We start from the raw sequence: 22,472 nt of genomic DNA on the forward strand, positions 1-22,472 counted from the left end.
GATTATCGCCAAAAATCAGATCCAGCAGGTTTGAACAAAGCTTTAAAAACGAGCAGGTGAGGCACACAAAAGACAAAATACAACAACAACAACAACAACAGAAAAACACACATTCACAGACTGCGTAATAGTTAAAGCGGCTGTGATCAGAAGAAGAATCAAAGACAAAATGCCCTCTGCAGAGGCACAAAGCTTCAGCCTAACATCTCAAACACACACATCAGACTTTTTAAAGGCTCCGGAGAACCAGCAGACCTCAGCTGAGCCTGTCACGGTTTGCCAGGGCAAACTGTGGGGATGTGGGGAAGAAGGACCCGAAAGCTGGACTCTTTAATGAAGACAGTGTGTTTATTTACAGTGAGGTAAATAACAGATGCACACTAAATCTCCGTTGTTCCCTAGACTCCCGTGTGTGTGTTCCCCTCCGACGTCCGTGCTCGTGCTCCCCGCTGTCGTGTTCCTGCACGCCCTGTGCGTGCTGTCCTTCTGGTTCCACGTTCCACCTGCAGGAAAACAACAGAAGCAGCCGTCAACACTGACCCCCGCGGGCATACACGATCTGCACTACCGTACACTGACACACACTAACTTGGGATGTAACGCAATGATCGCGCGTCAGTGGGAGCTCCAACGCTCTCCTAAATAGCTCCCCCGACGAGCCCTGATCAGCAGCAGGTGTGAGGCAGGGACTTCAGGTGTGGCCAGTCCACCAGCAGGGCCACACCCATCAGGCCTGCAGGTGCCTGTCATCCATCCTACAGCCACACCCGTAGACACACACATATACACACACCCTGCCTACACATACAATAAGTGGAACACAGACATGACAGCATTGTGCAGAAGACACACACATCACAAAATAATAATAATAATTCTAATAATTATAGTCCACACTGCTCACGGACCCCGAGTCCCCGGAACCGTGACAGAGCCTCAGCAGCTCGATCACCACCTGACCTTCAACAGGTGATGGTACAAGCAAACTGTTTGACCCGAGCGGGAGGAACGACGGTGAGCCTGAAGAAGTGTGACTCTGCAGGGAAGGGTGAGGAGTCCTGAATGCTGATGGAGGGCGTGCTTCCTGTAGCATTTAAAGTGGGGAGATGTGGGACCTTTAATCTGCTAAGCAGCCTGGTGGCAGATGATCCAGAGCAGATTTACAATAGAATAGAATAGAATAGCCCTTTATTGTCATTGTATATGTACAACAAAGTTATGGGTGGTCCACTCCACAAAAATGTCTTAATTTACAAGAAATGTCACAATTTTCTTTGTCAGACAGCTTCCTGCTGAAAATCAACCATGTATGTACAGAAGTAGCTGTGTGTATTAACACTGTGTGTGTGTGTGTGTCTGTGTGTGCGTGTGTGTGCGCACAGATCATCTCCCAGAGGAAACTGTCCAAAGCTCTGCTCAGACCTGGAGGCACGGTGGGGAAAGCCATCATCACGGTGAGCCCCGCCCTCTCCTCCTTCCTGTTGCTTCTGTAGCGTCTCCTCCTCCTCTCACGCCGAAGCCTTCCGGGTTTTTTCTCTGTCAGCTCTTTTCTCTCTGTGAATTTAAAGTTTGTTTCTGTGCCGTTTACACTTTGTGACTGCCAGACATTAAAGCCTCCATCAGACGGGGATTTTCATTGGTGCTGTGGTGTTCTGGTCGCAGCTCTGATAGCAGGGATGCTCTCAGCTGGACCGAGGACGGGCCGGCGTCTGCTCCTCACACAGATTTGCTCCTTCATTTATCCCCAAATTCACAGCTGGAAAATCCCCCTCTGATGTTCCTCTTCACCTCTGTGCACACATGAAATGCTTCATGGGGATTTATTTCAAAGGGATTTCAGTGCAGGAAGAAGCTGCAGTTACAGAAAATGAAAGCTTTTGTTGTGTTTCCTTCGTCCCTCCCTCCTTTTGATCTTGTCCCCTTCTGTCCTGTCTCCTTTTTTCCCTCCTATCCTCTTCCCCTGTTTCGTCTTCTTTCCGTCTGCAGATGAACTCTGTGTTTTCATGAAGATAAACGGTGTGTTTGTGTTGTTTGCGTGTGTGTAGCGATGTGACATCTCTCCACATGTGATCTGTGATCAGCTGTTGTCTGAATGCCATCCGTCACCATGTAAACATGTCAGTGATTCAGCAGGAAACCGACATTTATGATAAACGTTCATCAGGTCTGAGATCTCTGGTTTTATCAGGATATCGACTGGTGAGTTATTCGGAGGCCTTGTTAGCCTGATGTTGGTCTATAAATGCGTCTCTTCCTCATTAGTCAAACAACATATTTCACACTGCCCAGGAAATGAGCTGTGATGCTTTCAGTCTGTGGATTCAATTTGCTCAGCTGTTTGTTTATCTGCCTCGTAATATGTCGTCTTAATTAATTTTGCAGGGATTATGTTGTTGGGCCTTTTTCATGTTTACAGCTGGATTTGTGCGAGTCCTGCTGCAGGATTTGACTTACGCTGACTGTCAGAATGCACGCTGCATTGCCTGCTGTGCTCAGGCTGCGCCGTGCTTTATCCAGCTAGAAGCTGCTGAGGGGCAGCTGCTCAGGAACTGTAGTGATGCTTTCAGACAAACTGCTCTCCTCACGTCAGAAGCTCAACACTCGTGTCAGAATTTTCCACAAACTGCTAAAAGTGGCAGAGAGACACAGACTAAGGAAAGCAGTATGTAGATGTCCGATGTCCCCACTAAGATACAAAAACGTGTGTTTGTTTTGAGCATTGTGTGGTTTGACCTCGGGGTGAATTTGCTGTGATGTCCACTCCTCAGACGTCTGGCACGTTAACTTCAAATACTTGGCTTTCTGAGTGTTCCCACATCAACGGGCATCAACAGCTGCTTCTCTGAGATCATTGCTAAAGTCTTTCCTCCTTGGAACTGTTAACACATCCGAATGAGTCAGACCAACAAACTGCCAAAACGTCTGCATTTACAGAGGAGCTCACGCTGACTGAGGAACAGTTAAGTGAATTCTCCCTGTAGCCTCCCTGCAGCCTCCCTGCAGCCCTCTGCCTGGCTGCAGGGAGGCTGTGCTTCGTTTTTCACAGTGTTTCTGCATTTTGACTTAACTTTTGTTATAAAAATGTTACAGTGTTGGTCATTTTTTATTTCCCTAAGACATGTAAGGACATCTTATGTCCTGATATGCAAAATATGTACTTCCTGTTTCACTAACCAGTCAAGAACATAATGTCAGTGTTGGTGTGGAGTACAGGAAATGAGCCAAAGTAAAAATGAAGGCGAGCTGTTTATTGGCTCATTCAAAACTGAACAAAGTCCACAAAATCCAGCAGAGCAGAGAAAGCAGAGGCAGCAGGAACAGCAGCAGCTCAGACAGGTGAAGACAGCAGAGGTGGAGCAGATGGTCAGTAAGGATGGGAAAACAGGAAAGACAACGTAACCTTCAACCTGTGTTAGAGAGCAATGTAGTGTCAGGGACGTGCGGCTCTTTAAATCACCACGGCAACGTATGCTGAACACATGTCTGGTCTGGAGCACGTTATGTTCTCTTCACCTTACAATGCAAAGCACCTCGAGGTGACAGTTGTTATGATCTGCTGCTAAATAAATAACAGTGAACTGGACTGTGTGCAGCACGAGTGCCGCCTTCTACCAGTTTAGACTTTATGCTCATCTCAGCCGTTCCTCCGATGACCTCAGATGATCCGGTTTCTGTAGAAGAGGAGGAATGAGTGCCAAACCGCCTTTTTCTGTGACCGAAGCAGAGACAGTTAACATCATCACTGACTGGATGTTTCAGAGCAGCTCACACAAAGAAAGCTGTGAAACTTCATAGTTTACTCCTCAGGAAGTATAAGCAGAATACACGCAGGCCACGGACAGACGGGTGAGAGGTCTGAAAATGGAAACCAAAACTCAACAACTCCACATCAGTCAAACAACAATTAAACCAGGATTCAAAAATACAAAACCCCGAGAACATGACATCACATAGCTCCACCCACAGTCTGATCAGCTGCATGTTAAACGAGGAGCTGGAGTCACTCCGGTGCACAAACTATGAAATTATTGTGTAAGAAAAGAAAGTTGGACCCTGAAACTCTGTTGGTGCTTTATACATAAAAATGATTCCTGAGAAAACGGCTTACTACGACTTTTATACAGTCACACGTTTCTGCAATCATTGGAGTCGCCCCCTGCTGGTCATTAGAAGTAATGCATGTGCACACTTAGCTTCTCTTCTTAGAAGCAGAAGCTGCGTCTGCCAGCGGCTGTCATCAGAAACCTTCTGCTGTTCTGCACTAAACCTGCCGCCCAGGTGTGGCAGCATCACGTTACCGTGGCAACAGGCCATATAGCCACACTTCTTTATAACTGCGTCTGGGTTTATGCAGCGGGACAGTGACAACACTGCCCCCATCAGGAAATGCTGGAAGTCGCAGCTTTAACCTGTAAAAGTTTCCCTGTGTGTCTGTAAGCATTTAAACTCCAGAGCGTTGTTTTTCCGATTCTCCGGGTCCTGCGTTTTCATCTGCAGCAGCACGCTCACTTTCCCCGTTAGCCTGACTGAGCACTTTCAGCCTTTTGCTTTACATTTCCTCGACTTTGATGCTAAAAGTTGCTCATTGTTTTGGAGGAGCTCCCTGAGCAGGGTGGCTCGTTTGATCTCACAGAGTCTGATCTGAATATTCAGAGTTTGTTGTTGACTTAATGGCTGCACCCTGGCTTCATAATGAGGCTCTTATCAAAGGGAAAATGTGCGCGTGTGCTTTCAGATCACAGCAGAGGAGCTGACAGGCAACGACGACTACATCGAGCTCTCCTTCAGCGCCAGGAAGCTGGATGATAAGGTAAAAACTGCACCTGGACCCCCACTTACCTCCCGAATGTCTTTCTCTTTATTTTGTCCAACAATTTAATAAATGTCACTTTTCAATTCTTTTGTTTGTTTGTTTGGTTGATTTTTTTGTTAATAGAATTTTAATTAAATTCTATAATAAGGTAAGAAGGTCCCATTATCTCATGGACAGTGTTTGGGCTGCGGCTCTGTTTATTTTATGTTTCGTTTTTTTATGTCAGACGTTACCTCAATAGAGTGACATGCGAAATTATCGTCTAATGCTAGTTAGCTTGATTAGCAAGCTGCTTTTGCAGAGTTTATTGATGCAACGCACAGATGCTTCGCTAATTAGTGCAAAATAACTAAAAAATAAAACCACTGAATAAGATTCAACTCTAAAATACAAAATTTTAGGATTTAAGAATTATAATATTTGTAAGATAAATACATTAAAAGCCTCCTACAGGACACATTATGTCCAGTTTAAGTACTCATAGGATTGGGTGAGGCTCCACCTGCGTCTCCACCTGCCTGCGCTGGGAAACCTTCCTATTAAAATGACTGAATTATCTAGTTGGAGGACCTCACCACTCTCTGCGAACTGTTATAAATGGGGAAAGTCTCCATAAAGTTTACTTCTGCTGCAATTTTCAAACATGGGGGACTATGGGGACCGACTCACTGCTGGAGCCTCCGGTGGACGTTAGAGGAACTGCAGGTTTTGGCTTCTTTTTCAGCAGTTTGCAGAACATCTACACCAGCTCAGCTGCAGCGTTTCAAAGTACATAAAATAAATACAACAACAAACAGAATTTTGGAAAGCTAAGTGTACTCTAAGTAGTTATAGTACGTGTGCCCCATACACCACACGGTCACAGGAAGACCTTTTTAGTTTAGGTGAAATGATGAAACGTAAGAAACATAAATAGTTTGTGATGCATGGATCGGTGTTTTGAGTAACTTCCATTAATGAGAAATGACACATCCTGATAGCATTGTGTGGGGTTACAGTACTCAGAGCTCACAGGGCTAACATTCAAACAGCCACTGTGAACATGAGTGGGAGTCATTAATCACTGCAGGAGTCTCAGGCATGGCGGGCTCTGAAACCCACGCCACAGAGAGTAACCACAGCATCAGTGAAGTAATGATCTCAGCGACAGGGTAAACATCACAAGCCTGAGAGTCACTGAAGCTTTCTGTACTTACTGAATGAAAGCTTTACTCAGTGGTTACGTTCATAACGCAAAACAATCACCTCTGTCAGCAGATTTTAAAACGTTTCATGTTAAAGCAAACTAAAAACATGGGGTAAAAGAAAAGAAACAAGACACATTTAAAAACTGATCAAAGTCTGGAGACGTCAGTAAAAATCCAGAAGACAGAAACTCAGCAGAGGAAAACAGGCAAAGGAGTCAGGGCTTTGTGAACAGGGGAAAATAATCAATAATCAATATAATTACACACAGGAAGTCCAATCCAAAACAGGACATCAGCGGAAGCCAACTATCAAAGTAAAACAGAGACAGCTGCATACCAAACACAGCGACAGAGGCAGAAAACACAGAAACCAGGAGACAGAAACACCAGAATAACCAGAAAATCACAACACAATCTACTGCTTCTAGTTCTATAACTACTACTGATCAGAATGATATTGGTAAAACTGAACCTCATCACTAGAACAATAACTAAGAAGTGAAAACAGGAACTTCTAATATCACAAAAACTAAATCATTATTAAAACTTCACTGAAACCAAACCAGGTTTTTATAACTTACCTGTTTATTATTGTGGGCGTGGCCTCTTTACCTGACAGATGGGTCCCGACACTAAGACGTCTGAATGTTGTTGTGCTCTGGAGCATGTTAACGTCATCACATTACACAGCTTTAGGTTTCTGATCCATGACCGTGGATTCAGCTTGCTGACTAAGCTAGCTATGGTTAGCTGATATTGTTAGCCTCGTACTCACTTTTAGCTCCAATAAACCAACATGTGACAGCAACAACTCTAAACTCAAGGATCCAAAATGTCCACAAACCATCTGGTGGCTACGTCCATCTTTTATATCCAGTCTGTGCTGGTTTGGAAACGAACTCTGTGTACAAACACCAGGGGGCGCTGCATATGAAGCCAGTATGAACATGATCAGACTGAATGTCCTGACTGTGTCTCTGGTGTTTGGAGTGAACTCTGCGTTTGTACTTTTAGGACTTCTTCAGTAAATCGGATCCGTTCCTGGAGATCCACAGACTGAACGATGACGCCACGCTGCAGCTCGTCTACAGAACGGAGGTACAAACACACATCGACACACTCGCGTCCTCCTCTCACACAAACACCGCTGTTAACATTAAAGGCTGAATTATTCAAACTGGATTCAACACATCATCGTATCAAAAACAGTAGAATACAGCAGTCCACTTGTTTACTATTATTAATAATAATAATGCATCGGTGGTTAGTTTTGGTGTCATAAAAGTCATGTTTTATAATCTGGTTCATGGTTCTTCATGTAAACAGTGAGTTCAACTTTAACTTGTTTCTACGACTTTGCTTAGATGGACTTTGGTGACCTGGTAGGTGAATATTCCCCCAGAGGTATTTCTTGGCTGACTCATTGTGTTGATCTGATTTTCAGCCTTCTGTGTGTCTGCTGTGTCTCTTTGGGTCATGCAAGCTTTGCACTCTCCACCTCCCTCGGTGGGATTCAGGCAGACGGAGAGTTGGAAAAGACAACATATACTCGGTCAACCGAAAGACAGAAACTTGCTTCTGAATTTGTAACTGCAGTTTGTTTATATATATCTAGACGTGTTAAATGCATAAAAACCCTCTTTTTATTGTTATAACAGCTTTTTCTGGAGCTCTGAGTGTTTTTCTCTTGAGGAGCGATATTTATCAAAGCTGCTGATTCGTTAGCTGTAGCTGCACAGCTGGGATTCCTCTCATCCGTGAGCACATGGAGATTTTTCAACAGGTCCCACAGAGTGCAGCAACAGTCCTCCCCAGCTGACAGCAGGGACATCCTTTCTGATTACTTCCTCCTGTCTCCCATCCAATTTAGCTCCTTGCCTGCGGCTCAGTGTGAAAAAAGCAGGCCACTGTCAGGCAACAAGTTTCCCTGGATGGAGGCTCCGCTTCCATCACATGATGGTAGAAGGTCATGCAACAAGTTGACAGCTGCTTCCAGCTCTCAGCTGCTTCACCCTGTGTGGTTATTATAAAGCTGGAGAGCAGGGTTCGACATAACCAATGGCTCGATAAAAGCTGCTGATTGGCCAGCTGCTGGGCAGGGAGTGTTTCCACCAATCAGTTTGGAGCAAGCAGAAGCAAGCCCTCAGTACCAAAAAGTTTCCTTCTTGCAGTCAGCTGTCTGTTTGCACATTTAAGGAAGTCTCTGACCTTATCACTCTTAGTAGCATGGAAACACCGAGGAGAGCGTTTCTCTTACACCTGTGAGTCAAATGAAATCCAGGCAGACTGTTAAATGAACCAAAGATGGAAGAAAAATGTGTTAAAACATCATTTTAATTACAAAACAGCAGTAAAGATGACCGTGAGGCAACGAAGCTCCAGCCTCTCCTCTTTAACACACAGCGAGTAGCAAGGAGGCGGAGCCACTGACACAATAAACAAAACTTTCACAGGTTAAAATCCAACAAAAGTCTTTTATTGAGTTAACCCACGAGACACAACACACACTTCCAGGAAACACACCAGGCTGGAAAAACGAGGATGACTCCTTTCAGCCAGCGGTTCTCCTCAGAGCTGCTGCACGTTTACACCGTTTAGGACTGCAGCGGGACGCAGCGCGACGCAGCGGGACGCAGCGCGAGCTGTTTTTAGACCTGACCTTGCTCTGTGTTTGTCTCTCTCAGACCGTCATGAATAATCTCAATCCTGTGTGGAAAACCTTCAAAGTTTCCCTCAACTCGCTCTGCAGCGGAGACCATGAACGCAAACTGCAGGTACACACACACACACACACACACACACAAACATGTGCGCGCGCACACACACACACACACGTGCGCTTACGCGCGCACACACGCACACACACACTGACTGAAGATCACAGTCCACCACACACACATTCCCACAGCTCCTTATTCCTCACATCCACGGCCATGTCAGCATCAGCAGGTAACCCAACAGGCATGTCACTGGGCTGTGGGAGGAACCCACTCAGTTCCTGCACCGCTGAACATCGTTTCCAAAGACCTTTCACTGACAGCTTAAAAAAAATCTTTAGAGTGTTAAAACCAAACACAGTTGACAGTTTTCTCACATTTTGCTGAAACTGAACTCGATTTTGAGAAACATCAAAGTCATAAGTGTCAGACGCTCTGCTCTTCGTCCGCTCTGAAAGCAAACCAAAGGTCATGACCCTGACCACAAACAAAGTGACAATCTGTCCTTTGAAGTTTTAACAGTTACATGTAAAGTCTATAAAATGAGGCAAATTGATGCTAATTAGTGTTGGGTGAGCTGGATTCTCTTTATGCCTCTGACCGTCAGAAAAGGAGCTTATTGATGATTTTTGGTTCACCTGCACTTTCATATAGAGCGTGGAGTGAGAGCTGTATGGATGGATTAATGGATGGGTGGATGGCTGCATGGATGCTATGGATGGACGGACGGATGGATGGATTGATGGACAGATAGATGGATCCATTAACTCCGTCATACACAAAGGCTACGTTCACACTCCAGGTGAAAGCGCATCAAATCCGACTTTTCTGACCCTATGCGACCCATATCCGATCATGGTACGACAGTGTGAACGACACAAATCCGATATTTTCAAATCCGACCTGGGTCACTTTCATATGTGGTACTGAATCCGATACATATCTGATGTTTTAGAAAGCGACTGCTGTTTGAACGGTCATGTCGCATTAAATCTGTCTTTTACATCACTGACACAAAACAGACGCCAATTATCAGCCTCTGCATGGAGGTAGCAGCCACTGCTCAAACACACGATGAACTATTTACAAGAATTTATTCACAGAAATTAGATTCAAGGTTAACACAAGAATTTACACGAGTAGACCCGACACAGGGCAGGGGACCGTGGGAGATCAGGAACTGATTAATCACGGGGAGGCACAAAAAGAGCGACAGACTGGAAACTTTGCAGGTTTAGACAGTCTTGTTCTGAGGAAGGTGTCCATGAGAGTGTCATATGTGGGGAGATAACACGTTGAGATGTGGAGGTCCTGTTCCCCAGAGGGCATCCAAGGAGATATGACAGGCAGGAGGGCAGGCAGGTAACCGGGCTGATCATTGGAACCCTTGTTGTGGGCAGACTGTTGGGGAGAAAGCAAACTGAACCAGCGCCAAAGAGTAAACACAGCAGGAGGTGAATCCGGTGGAACTCCAAAGGCAGCAGGACGAACTGGGGAGGAGTGGAAGGAAGTGCTGGTTTAAAAACCGTCCTGCTGATTGAATGAGGCACAGCCTCCGAGGACGGATCCTGGGATACAGCCCACACAGACAGGAAAACAGACAGTTATCATTGAGTGAATTTTCCTTCTCATTGTTTGTCTTGACCCGACGTCCTGGTAACATCGAGACGTTAGTTCATCTTTCACTTTATAGCAGTTTTTTCAAAGCCGTGACTACACATGGAGCAAAGACTCCTGGGAGATGTTTCATCATAAAACATGACTTTGATCTTCTGACAGTTGATGAAAGGACAAAAACCTATTTTTATAAACGTCTCCGTGTGGCTGCAGTCAGAGCTGCTTTTACTTACACTGCTGAGTTTGTCCTCGTGCTGTGACCCTTTGCACACTCGTCATGTCCTCACAGGTTACAAGTGCACACAGTCTGGTGTCTCCTGTGTCAGTCGATGGATGTTGTGGCTCCAGTCTAAATGCAGACGTCTGATTGGCTGCAGCAGCAGGCCAAACTTCAGTCAGCAGGGAAACAAAACTTTTCATTCTTTGTTTATTCAAGTTTTATTGACTGCTGGAATTTTTGCACATTTCCAAACTAACTTTGCATCGACTGCTTCACCGAGTCTCCTGCATCTTTTCTGCTGTTTGTAACCTGAAACTACGGCTGCATTTGTCCCAGAGACGGGAGGTTTTTACCTGACAGAGCCGAGTGACTCCAGAGGAACACATCCATCATCGCTCTTCCTGCCCTCTATTCATTATCCACCATTTTTGACCCGAATTTCCTTCAATCAGTCACGGGGGCCAGAGGCTGGACCCCCTGTCAGCAGCACAGAGATGAGGTTTGAGGAGGTCAGCCACCTCCAGTGAAATGATCGGCAGCAGGACAGCGGGATGTCCCGAGGGGAAATGGATCCGAGGAAATGATGAATTTTAGATTGCTGCAGACTGAGGGAGGGCTCCTGTGATCAGAGGGCAGCTTGTGCTTCCAGTTTCAGCTTATTCGGAGGATTCAGCAACCTTTCCCTGCAGAAAATATAAATGTGTTTTAATAGAAACCTTTTTGTAATATGGTGTAATTCCAAAGTTTACAGTTTGTGATTCTAATTTCTTTAATTTCATGAGGATCTCAGAGTAGAGCCGCTGCTCTTCCACGTAGAAAGGAGCCCTTTGACGTGCTTCAGGGTCTGAGTGAGGTGTTTCCAGGAGGAAGGAGATGTTTCAGGCATGTTCAGCTGCTCCTGAGAGGAGACCAGGGACCTGCTGGAGAGATGATAACTGTGAGGAGACGAGGTCCGGGTATCTCCATTTGAATGTTGGAGCTGGAACGAGATACAAAGCAAAAAATAGATGCAATTTCTGCTAATTTATGACATTATAATCCCAAGTGTTTTCGGATAAATTAACAACTTTAACCCTTTAAAGCCGGTCGGAGCGGGCACGCTCCATTTTGCGTAACTATTTTTAAATCCCGGTAGCACTGTAACCACATAAGCTAGCGCAATTTTTTTTTTTGCATATGAAACCGGAGGAGTTGTACTTACATCTTATGCCATCAGCTTGTCCTAGGTTACAGTTTCCTTCCACATATAGCTTTGCAAGAACTGCACAAAAAGCACTTGCAGCAACAAAATCATAATATTCCAGAAACAGGCTTTGCCGATCCGATCAGCTGTTTGTAACACTTCCTACGTCCATCAGCGCGAACTATCGCATGTCCGCCATGACCTGCCCGAAACCGGAAGTGACGTCATTTCGTGGAAATGTAGTTTTTTACCATCAGGGCCTTATGAGCCTACACTTGTGTTTTTAAAAGTTATGTTTGACTTTATGACTTTCTGTGTCATTTCTGGGATGCTTAGGACTCATATTGCACTGCTGGAAATAGTTTATTTTGATGCATATGCTGTTTTTTTGCAAATTTGCATTATAATATTTATTTTCGTTTTTCCTGCAGTATATGAAAATTGGTGTATTTCAAAAATAAAACTATGAAGACACTTAAAATAAATTTCCTGTGGTGGGAAACTAGTTTGTGCAACTTTTTTGTATTTACAGTTTTGAGGGATAAGCCTCTTAAATTTCTCTGACTAGAAATATATGTTAAAAAAACAAAAACGATTTTCAATTTTTTTGTAGTTTACTGCACTTTTCTGCAATTTATGTAATTACTATGCACTTAATGCATACTGTAGGAGCCATATGAGTTGCTCTTTTTTGATTAAGTGGGTTGGTTTAAATGGACTCACTGTATTGGTGCATGGGTGTGGGGCGTGTCTCATGGGTGTGTTAGATGATAAATGTGGTTGCACTCACCTGTTCACTGCACCTGATGTTGATGAGCAGAAAGGTAGGGTGAGCATGAGGCAAAACTTTCTGTTGACCGCAGCTTGAGCGCAGCTTGAATGATTTGGATGTATTTTGACTGTAACTTGATGTTTTTTGTATATTTGTGCACTAATTGATGCCATGGGCCAAGTTGTAATTTGGCATTGTAATTAGTGCAGTTATTTGTGAGTTGCAGTTATTTGTTTGTGCATTCGTTTAATAGTTAATCCCATATGCTGATTTGTATATTGGACAGTTGCATGTGGAATAAAAGGAGCAAATGTTACAGAAGTGTATTTTATGCGTTTATTGTTGCGCGTCATCTGTGTCCTCATGTTTAGCCTGCCGCGGCCTTTGGTTGGAGGAGCCGCAACACATACATATTATTAAAATTTGGGCTATAATGGTTGTATTGATGTATATCAACTTGAAATGCTCCCAAAAATGGCACTACAGCATGTAAAAATATAATATAAGCTCTGGTGGACTTGGTTCTATGGTAGGTCTTAAAGGGTTAAATAAGTTTTCCCTCTGAATATTTCCCCCCTCCAGTCCAGAAATCTTGCGTGCGGTTGTTCCGTCTCTGCTAAACCTCCCACAGCCGTCACACTTCACACACACAGTTTTTGGAGAGGCGCCTGCAGCAGTGGGACGGTGGAGGAGTGAGTTATATGGATGACACACAGAATTACAAACCAGAGCGTTTTTAATCAGCGAGATGTTTCCTTAAGGTGTTCCCGTCAATCACACGTAAGCAAATATTACAACTGCGCCGTTGGAAATTACTGTTGGACATGTTGATGGTAAAGTTAAGACAGGAGGAGGGAGCTGGCTCAGGTGGTACAGCGGGTTACCCACTAATTTCACAGCTGGCGGTTTCATCTCTATCAGCTCCTGCTGCCCGCTGGAGGAGAACCGGTTTACTTTGTACAACAAAACATTGTTTTCTTTCTGACCTGCAGCAGTCAGCTGGATTTACTGTTTCACATTAAAAGCATGACGTGCACTCACAGCCACTATGACATACCTCCACATTTCTTTTACCTCTTCTGATTCAAATTAAAGTTCAGCAAACAGCAGTTTAGAAAATGCAGAAATTTATAAAAAAAAAAAGATTTCAAAGTAAGAAAAAAGAGACAGCTAATACAGACGAGGCGCCGAGGGTCAAATTATGGCAAAAACATTTTTAAAAAGCTGAGCAGATCAAATGGAAACGTTGACTTTAAATCTGATCCACTCCACAGCTCGTGTATGCGCACACGGGGATTTCACTGACTGCATAAATCACAGCCTTACTTTAAACTAACTGTAGCTCACGTTTAAGACCTCCCTCACTAAAACCCTGCTTTCTTCTTAGTGGCCGAATTCTGGAAGCTTACCGAGGGGCAGCAGGCAGTCTATTTGTGTCTTTGCTTGTTAGAACTGAGCTGCGATCCTCCAGCAAGACTTTCAAAATAAAAGCGATCACACTGTTCTCAGATTGATCAAGAAAAACTGCTACAATGCCCAAACACTGATAACACAATCTGTGATTAATACCTGGAGAGGTGAAGTGTATGTGTGAGAAACAGGAGGAGGAGCCAGTGCAGTGAAAAACAGGAAGTACTCTCAGGTGTAATCCTTACAGCTGGGGAGGAGCTGAGAATAACTCTTGAAATCAGCAAACAGGTAATATTAAAACTCACCTGCAGACATAAATCCCGTCCGAGTGGAGGTTTGTTATCGTTACCTGAAGGCATTTTCATCAGAGCCTGTGTGGATGTCAGGTTAAAGCTGCACATAGATGAATAGAGATGGACTTTATTAAATGGGGATCAGACAGAGGCAGGCTTATAGCTGCTGGATATCATTTAATGGTTTCCTGAAGTGAGACAAATAAAGGTGATTAATAACTGTCATCGGCAGCTTTAGCAGACTGAAGCAGGCTGTTTGCTTCATGTTGTTCTGCTTCAGGCTGAAAACCTGCTGCTTCTAAAAGCTAATTTAGCGACGAGGCCCAGTTACTGCGCCTAAACATCCATCATGAAGGAGAAAACCTTTCAAATTAAAATGCTGCTCTGATATTAATGTTTTATTTTTCCATAGGCAAGATAGTTTCTGTGAGGTGAACACAGATGTGGGGGAGGTTTCTGTTACATGAACAGCCCTGTGTCTTATACCTCCAAACACCTGGATAAAGCTCAGAGATATGAGAAAGCTCAGTGTTGTAATTGTTGTTTACAGCTAGAGTGAAAAGCCACCTGAGCTGGTACGATGCAGAAACTGGCCACGCTAGCTAACTTCCTGCTAATTACATTTTAGTGCCTTTAGCCAAAAGTCAGAGAGCAGTCATCGGCTGGGAGACGTATAACAGGCAGTGGTTCACCACTGTGACGCCCATGCAGTGTTTTTGCACCAACAGGGTGATTCCCAGATTTCTGTTAGCTGAAAATGTGGCGTATCTCAGCACAGTGTGCTGTGTGTCTGCTGGACAAAAGGCAAAGGGGGACGTGGGAGGTCTAAAAAACTATCTAGATAATAGGAACAACATCTAACATTCATGTTCTTAAAAATGTGAAAAATTCAGCAAAGACCTCATACAGGACTGAGGAGATTCATCTGCTGTTCACTGTTCACCCATCAGAAATGTTCTCAGAGGAAGAGCGCCTGTCAGGAAGCCATTCTTAGTGAAGAGAAGTGGGAGGAAAGGCATTTTGGGGCATTTTTGGTTCAAATCATCATCAGTATGTACGGTAAATGGACCAATTCTTATATAGAGCTGTTCATCTGGACGTTTCAGTGGGAGAAATGTTTCAGTCTCAGCTGGCTGCAGGTTTCCAACCTTATGAACAGTACATTTGCACCACTGAATAAACTTTTTATAAGGTTAGGGAAACATGCAGTCAGCTGAGACTGAGACATTTCTCCCACTGAAACGTCCAGATGAACAGAATCAACCTTTTGGGATGATGATGGAGCATGCATCAAGATACTCTACTTAAGCACTTCATGTCTCATGGCACGTCTCATTCGCCAGTAGCATTGGAGATCTTATCAAAATTCATAGAATTACAAATGCTGAAAAGAATAGTCAGGTGTTGATCCACCAGATGCAGTAACATCTGGAAACATCTGATTGACAACAGCTTCATTTTTCACCATGACAATGATCCAAACACAGCGTCTGTGCAGTGAAAGCATAGATAGTGCTTTCACTCCTCCACGATCCATTACTCATCGTGGAGCACGATGTTTAAGAACATGAATGAGGCCCAGTCAGAGCTCGGACCTCAGCCTTACTGAAGCAGCTGGGATCATCCTGACAGAGAACAGAACAACAGGCAGAAACATCCAAAGAAGAAGCCTGGAGAACTACTGCTGAAGCTCCTCACAGGAAGCTGCCTGAGAGAGTTCGGGCTGTGCTGAGGAATAAAGATGAAGATTGTTAGAATTGTACAAACACGTTCCATCAAATCGCTGCACCTGCTGTTCATTTTTCTTACAACAGATAGAGAAATGAGACTTGGCTCAAGATTCTTGCACAGTGCTGTTCATTAGGCAAGGTAAAGTCTTTATAGCTGCACAATAACTTATACCCTGTATTATAACATCATGAGTCCTAACTTCAGTTCAATTCGACTTTATTATTTTTATATGGTATCACTCTTGACTGCAGTGCTTAAACAATGGAAAAAACACAAACTTTGTCCAAAAATCTCTCATGTTTAACTGTTTTCCACTTTTTCTTTGGTCATTTTAGCCTTTTTGGCCAGGGTGAAGGGAGTATCTGCCATCAAACAAGAAGACAGCCGCATGTAACTACGACGGTGTTTGCTAGTTCACGTTACATGCATTAATGTAATCACGTGGTTAGCCTACTCAACGTAAATTACACATGAACAACATTAAGCTACTCACGCAGAGAAGAACGGCTGCTGCTGCCATCATCATCCGTCATCATTTCTGCTACACTGGCAGGACTAGGGGCCAGGACTCTCCTCTTCAGGTTCTTGGGGGATGTTGCTAACTCCAGGTCCGATAACAGGCACCACACCCGCAGTAGATGTGCTCGGTGTGAGGTCTCGCAGCAAGCTATCAAATACGGCGCATTTCTCGGCTTTTAACAAAATGCTATGCGTCGCCAGGTGTTTCATCAGATTCGAGGTGTTACCTCCTTTGCACAGTATCACCTTAAAGCACTTGTTGCAGGCTGCTGTTTGCATCTTTTGCTGTGAAGTACAGCCAGACTTTTGACCGCTTCGCCTTGGGCATTTTTAATCTGTAGCTCTGCTCTAAAATAACGTACGCACCTGGGCCCGCCTACTATCCTTGGAAAGGTAAAATGATTGGCTGGAATTCAAAGTGTATGACATCTCAGGAAAAAAAAGCACTGAAATGTGCGCTGCTTTTCGGTCTGGTTACTACCGTTTATATCAGAACTGGTGCCATAATGGCACCGGATACTGGTACCCATCCCTAGTCTTTACTGCCCTCTGGTAAGCTTTCCAGCTCATCTTAAGAGCTTCCAGAGAGACATACAGCCTGTCCTTTTTCCATCGTCTTTCACATCTCCTACATTCTCTTCTAATGGCTCGAGTAAAAAAATGCTCAGCAGTATCTGAGCCGAAGGCACGATAACATCGCGTAGGTGCACGGACATGGTGACAGCATTTCTTTATTTTGACATACAGTTTACTGTGGTTTTACAGTGGGACACAGACACTCCCCCCCGACTGTCACTGTGAACATATAAAGAGTCACATTCACTTCCCAGCACACCTGTTCACCCCGCCCTTGCGCCACCCCGGGAGCTCGCTGCGTCACCCCTCCTCTGCAGCCGGCCAGAGACCACACCCACGCCACAGTTTTATTTTAGTACAGATATGAAGATATTTGACACACCTAGAGAGAATGAGTGATTTTACAACAAAGCAGCAGAAAATGATCCAAAATGCTGAAGAAAGAAGAAATACTAAAGATGAGTTATCTGCAAAGGACTAAAACATTTAAGATCAGCAGGATGAGAAAGGAGCGAGCGAGATGGAAAAGCTCGCGTTATTGTTGCGTGACACCGGCTCCCGGTTATCGACGTTAAAGGTGAGGCTGCTCTCTGAGTCAGGACATCACAGGTCTCAGGATTTGGGTGATGCATCCTCTGAGCTGCTAATGTAGCTGAGTGAATGAAGCCGTGAGTGTGACAGCTCATTAAAACTCTCAGCGTGTCGCCTCTCAGGTAGATGAATAGAAAGCGCTGCGATCCCTTTTCTTCTCTTTAATCCCGGATGGCTCTGCTAATTTGTGCGAAGAGGAGGTTTTTACACAGCTGCTGCCATCTCTGCTGCTGCTGATCTTCAGTATAATGAGGAGGGAAGGACACACACACACATTTACACCCAGAAATAATCAGGCTCACAGTAATGTGTGCATATAAAAGCAGATGCAGATTTACCCACACTGATCTAATTTGCTCGCACACTTGACTCCAGATGTTTGCGACCCATCCCTTCAGCAAACACAGACACGTTTTTACCAAAGTCGAGTAGTTCTTCAAAGCTTCGACGAGTGTTTGGGCTCATTACTGCCGCAGGGCGAATCCTTCTCCGCAGAGATCAAAACAGAGGGTGGAGGACGTCTCTGAAGGATGGTCAGATTTGAGTCTCTGTGTGGGTTTGATGTGGTGTTGTATCGTCTTCTGTTTCTGTCACTAATCCCTAACATTCATCAGGAAATTCAGCTTTTCCACAGTCCTCCACTGTGAGACGGCCTCTGAGCCCACAGGAGGGTTTGTACCTGTTTCTGAGGATGTTCCTGATCTTCTGATGATGAAGGTGCTCATGGTTGATCTGCCCATCAACGTGTTTTCAGCCCAGACAGTAGAACGGCTCATTTGTTGCACAGGTTCTGCAGTCGTGTCTGTTTAACTGGGAGTAGGTCAACGAGTTAAACCTGCAGAAGACAACCACACGTGGTACTATCATATCTATCTAATAGACCCCAATTTGTACATGTAAATGGAGAGTCCTCTTCACACACTGAGGTTAATTATGGAGTTCCACAGGGTTCAGTGCTAGGACCAATTCTGTTTACATTATACATGCTTCCCTTAGGCAGTATCATTAGAAGACATAGCATAAATTTACACTGCTATGCAGATGACACCCAGCTCTATCTGTCCATGAAGCCAGATAACACACACCAATGAGTTAAACTGCAGGAATGTCTTAAACACATAAAGACCTGGATGGCCGCTAACTTTCTGCTTCTTAATTCAGATCAAACTGAGGTTATTGTACTCGGCCCTGAAAATCTTAGAAATATGGTATCTAACCAGATTCTTACTCTGGATGGCATTACCTTGGCCTCCAGTAACACTGTGAGGAACCTTGGAGTCATTTTTGACCAGGACATGTCCTTCAACGCACATATTAAACAAATATGTATGACTGCTTTCTTCCATTTGTGCAACATCTCTAAAATTAGAAATATCCTGTCTCAGAGTGACGCTGAAAAACTAGTTCATGCATTTATTACTTCCAGGCTGGACGACTGTAATTCATTATTATCAGGATGTCCTAAAAACTCCCTGAAAAGCCTTCAGTTAATCCAAAATGCTGCAGCAAGAGTCCTGACAGGGACTAGAAAGAGAGAGCAGATTTCTCCTGTTTTGGCTTCCCTTCATTGGCTTCCTGTTAAATCCAGAATTCAAAATCCTGCTCCTCACATACAAGGTCTTAAATAATCAGGCCCCATCTTATCTTAATGACCTTGTAGTACCATATCACCCTATTAGAGCACTTCGCTTTCACACTGCAGGCTTACTTGTTGTTCCTAGAGTATTTAAAAGTAGAATGGGAGGCAGAGCCTTCAGTTTTCAGGCCCCTCTTCTGTGGAACCAGCTTCCAGTTTGGATTCAGGAGACAGACACTATCTCTACTTTTAAGATTAGGCTTCAAACTTTCCTTTTTGCTAAAGCATATAGTTAGGGCTGGACCAGGTGACCCTGAATCCTCCCTTAGTTATGCTGCAATAGACGTAGGCTGCCGGGGATTCCCATGATGCATTGAGTTTTTCCTTTCCAGTCACCTTTCTCACTCACTATGTGTTAATAGACCTCTCTGCATCGAATCATATCTGTTATTAATCTCTGTCTCTCTTCCACAGCATGTCTTTATCCTGTCTTCCTTCTCTCACCCCAACCAATCACAGCAGATGGCCCCGCCCCTCCCTGAGCCTGGTTCTGCTGGAGGTTTCTTCCTGTTAAAAGGGAGTTTTTCCTTCCCACCGTCGCCAAAGTGCTTGCTCATAGGGGGTCATATGATTGTTGGGTTTTTCTCTGTATTTATTATTGTGCGATCTATTGTACAATATAAAGCGCCTTGAGGTGACTTTTGTTGTGATTTGGTGCTATATAAATAAAACTGAATTGAATTGAATACTTTTAAAGAGCGGGGAGCTGGTCTGCTTGGACCTCCGGGGCCTTCGACTCCAACTCTGTTCATGACATTAATGCTCAGAAACTTTGGGCACAGCTGAGGTTCAGGTGGGCTGAGGATCTCATCTGTGCTTTGTGTGGATGATGATGTTCGATTTGCTCATGTTGACTTTAGACTCACGCTGCTGGTCTGCAGCTGAGTGTGAAGTGTTGCGAATTAGCACCTCTAACTCTGATGGTGAAGTGCCCACTGTGGGCATGAAGGCAGCGATGTAGATCTCACCAACGGCCTCGGGCTGTGGCTGGTGAACGAAAGAATGAGATGGTTCATACAAATGATGGAGGTGAGCTTCCTCTGAAGGGCGTCTGGGCTCAGCCGTAGAAACACGGTGACGAGCTCAGACCTGAAGAGCTGGTTGGATCAGTCAGGAGACCGAGGCCCATGGTTTGTCTTTCCTTTTTCAGGTTTAGCCTCTAAAAATCACCTGATTTAGTTGCTGTTAATTGCATTCATCAGTTTTCAGCTGGAAGCTTGAGGCACAGATGTGAACCACAGCTACAGGTTGGTTTAGCTGAAGAAACCACTGAGGAGGAGTCAGTCTGACCTCTGACACGATCAGCATCAGCGATCTGCTTCATTCTGACGGATGACGTAGAAACATAGTCAAACTGTTTTACATGTCAGAACGTTTCTAAATCCTCAAACTTCCCGAGTGTTTCCAGGTTTACAGAGCTCCTGTGTAGACCCTCTGAGTACGCACTCAGAAAACAATGACTCATAAAACTCTAATTGGTCCTCACAAAGATGGATGGGACATGCAGTAAATGTTGAGTGAAACTCCTGCATGAATATATGAAAAGATTAAACCAGCAGAGTGGAACTGGAACATGAGACTGTGTGTGTGTTTGTACAGTCATGCAGCTCTTCCTCTCCGGCTCGCAGACTGTCAGCGCTCCTCTTCACCTCCTCCCATCTATTTTTCATGAACCCTGTCAAACTGTCCTGGATTCAGTCCGCCGTCTCTTCTCGTTTACTTCCCGTTGCTCGTTCTGGTCCCGGTGCTGCCAGTCCGAGCTGTCCGCTCGCTCCGCTGGGAGGACTCGTCAGGTGGACGAAGCCTCCAGCTGGGCGTTTCTTTGAAGTGCGGTACAGTGTGGTTTAACTCGGGCTCGACACATCCTCATATTTATTTCACATCCTAACAGCGACGCTCTGAATTTACATATTAATGACACGAGCGTCTGTTTCCATTGCATCAGCGAACTGCTGCTGCATTTGTTATATTTTATTCAAGTTTATTTTCACAGTTTCAATGAATGTGAATGATTTTTAAAAGCTGCACCAAACTAATATTTTTCTCTCTCTGTGCCTCCTCGTGGTTTCCTTCAGTCTCTACTGCCCAGAGAGATGCAGTCGACTCGTTAGAAACCACAGCATGCCGAAATAAACCAGAAACACAATAATGTGAATACAGGAAATCATATTTGATGTTGAGGCTTGGACAGACCTCCTCCTGCCATGCACCGCTCATACCTCAGCTCCGGGCTGAACCGATTCTGTGTTTCAATTTGCCGAACAAGCTGTGACCTAAAAACATCAAGAACAAAAAAACAGGTTCAGTCTGAAAGGATCTCCTTCAGTTCAAGGCAAAACATCCAATTAATGAGCGAACAGAAGCTTTGCGGGTTACAGCCGTAAATAGCAGCACACAGGAAGTGATGAAGGTGGAATCCGGCCTTGGATCATTCAGATGGAATAACTGTTTCTGTTTTTTTGTCCACTCAGTGCACCGTGTGGGACTGGGACTCAAACGGGAAACACGACTACATCGGTGAGTTCGAGGCTACGTTCAAAGAGATGAGAGGCGCCATCGATGGACGGCAGGTGAGCGGCTGTCCTCTAAAACCTGAGCCGACCCGTTTGTGATTCATACTTCAACCCTCTGTCTTCTGAGAGCGTGTTTGAAGCGTGATGCGTTCACTGACTGTTGTAATTGCTGGGAAATGTTTCTGATTCAGCTGTGTGTTCTTTGACTGTTTACAGGAAGTCAAATTAAATATGTATATTTATGTGGATTTGTAGGATATCAGTTTCGTGTACATGACAATGATAATGTTTATTTTACTTTTTGCTTTCTTATAAAACATGTCTCACTGATTAATAATAGCATCATTGGTAATCGTTCTTCCCTTATGAAGGACGGAGTTCAGGGGTCCTGAACCAGCCTGGGAGAGCAGCTCAGGTACTGGGGGTACTGGTGCCTGCCCCAATAGTAGTGAAAAAATGGTGGTCACCTGGTGATGGCACAGAGGGTTTTTTTGTATGTGGTGACCCTTTCACAGGTCGTTGCTGTGACTGTTTGTTTGCTCGTCTGGAGTTTCACCCTCAACTATGAGCGACGAGTAAAAGGTGCTACAGGTTGCCTGGTGGGAGGTAACCTGTCTCCACAGGATGATGCTCTGCCTCTGGCTGACTGCAGCAGCTGCATCTCTGCGTGTGGAGGAACTGCTTGACTCTGTGA

The 22,472-nt window shown here is 44.6% G+C and overlaps 1 protein-coding gene across 1 annotated transcript in view; it reads left to right on the forward strand.

The window, feature by feature from the left end:
- Nucleotides 1-22,472, forward strand: part of cpne4a (copine IVa) — a 101,436-nt gene that overhangs the window by 48,757 nt on the left and 30,207 nt on the right. The window contains exons 4-8 of the mRNA XM_063486237.1: nucleotides 1,383-1,454; nucleotides 4,736-4,810; nucleotides 7,015-7,098; nucleotides 8,685-8,774; nucleotides 21,737-21,835. Of these exons, the coding sequence (XP_063342307.1) occupies nucleotides 1,383-1,454; nucleotides 4,736-4,810; nucleotides 7,015-7,098; nucleotides 8,685-8,774; nucleotides 21,737-21,835 (420 nt within the window). The remainder of the gene's footprint in view (nucleotides 1-1,382; nucleotides 1,455-4,735; nucleotides 4,811-7,014; nucleotides 7,099-8,684; nucleotides 8,775-21,736; nucleotides 21,836-22,472) is intronic.

The sequence above is a fragment of the Pelmatolapia mariae genome, linkage group LG10_11, assembly GCF_036321145.2.
Source record: "Pelmatolapia mariae isolate MD_Pm_ZW linkage group LG10_11, Pm_UMD_F_2, whole genome shotgun sequence".
NCBI classification, from domain to species: domain Eukaryota; kingdom Metazoa; phylum Chordata; class Actinopteri; order Cichliformes; family Cichlidae; genus Pelmatolapia; species Pelmatolapia mariae.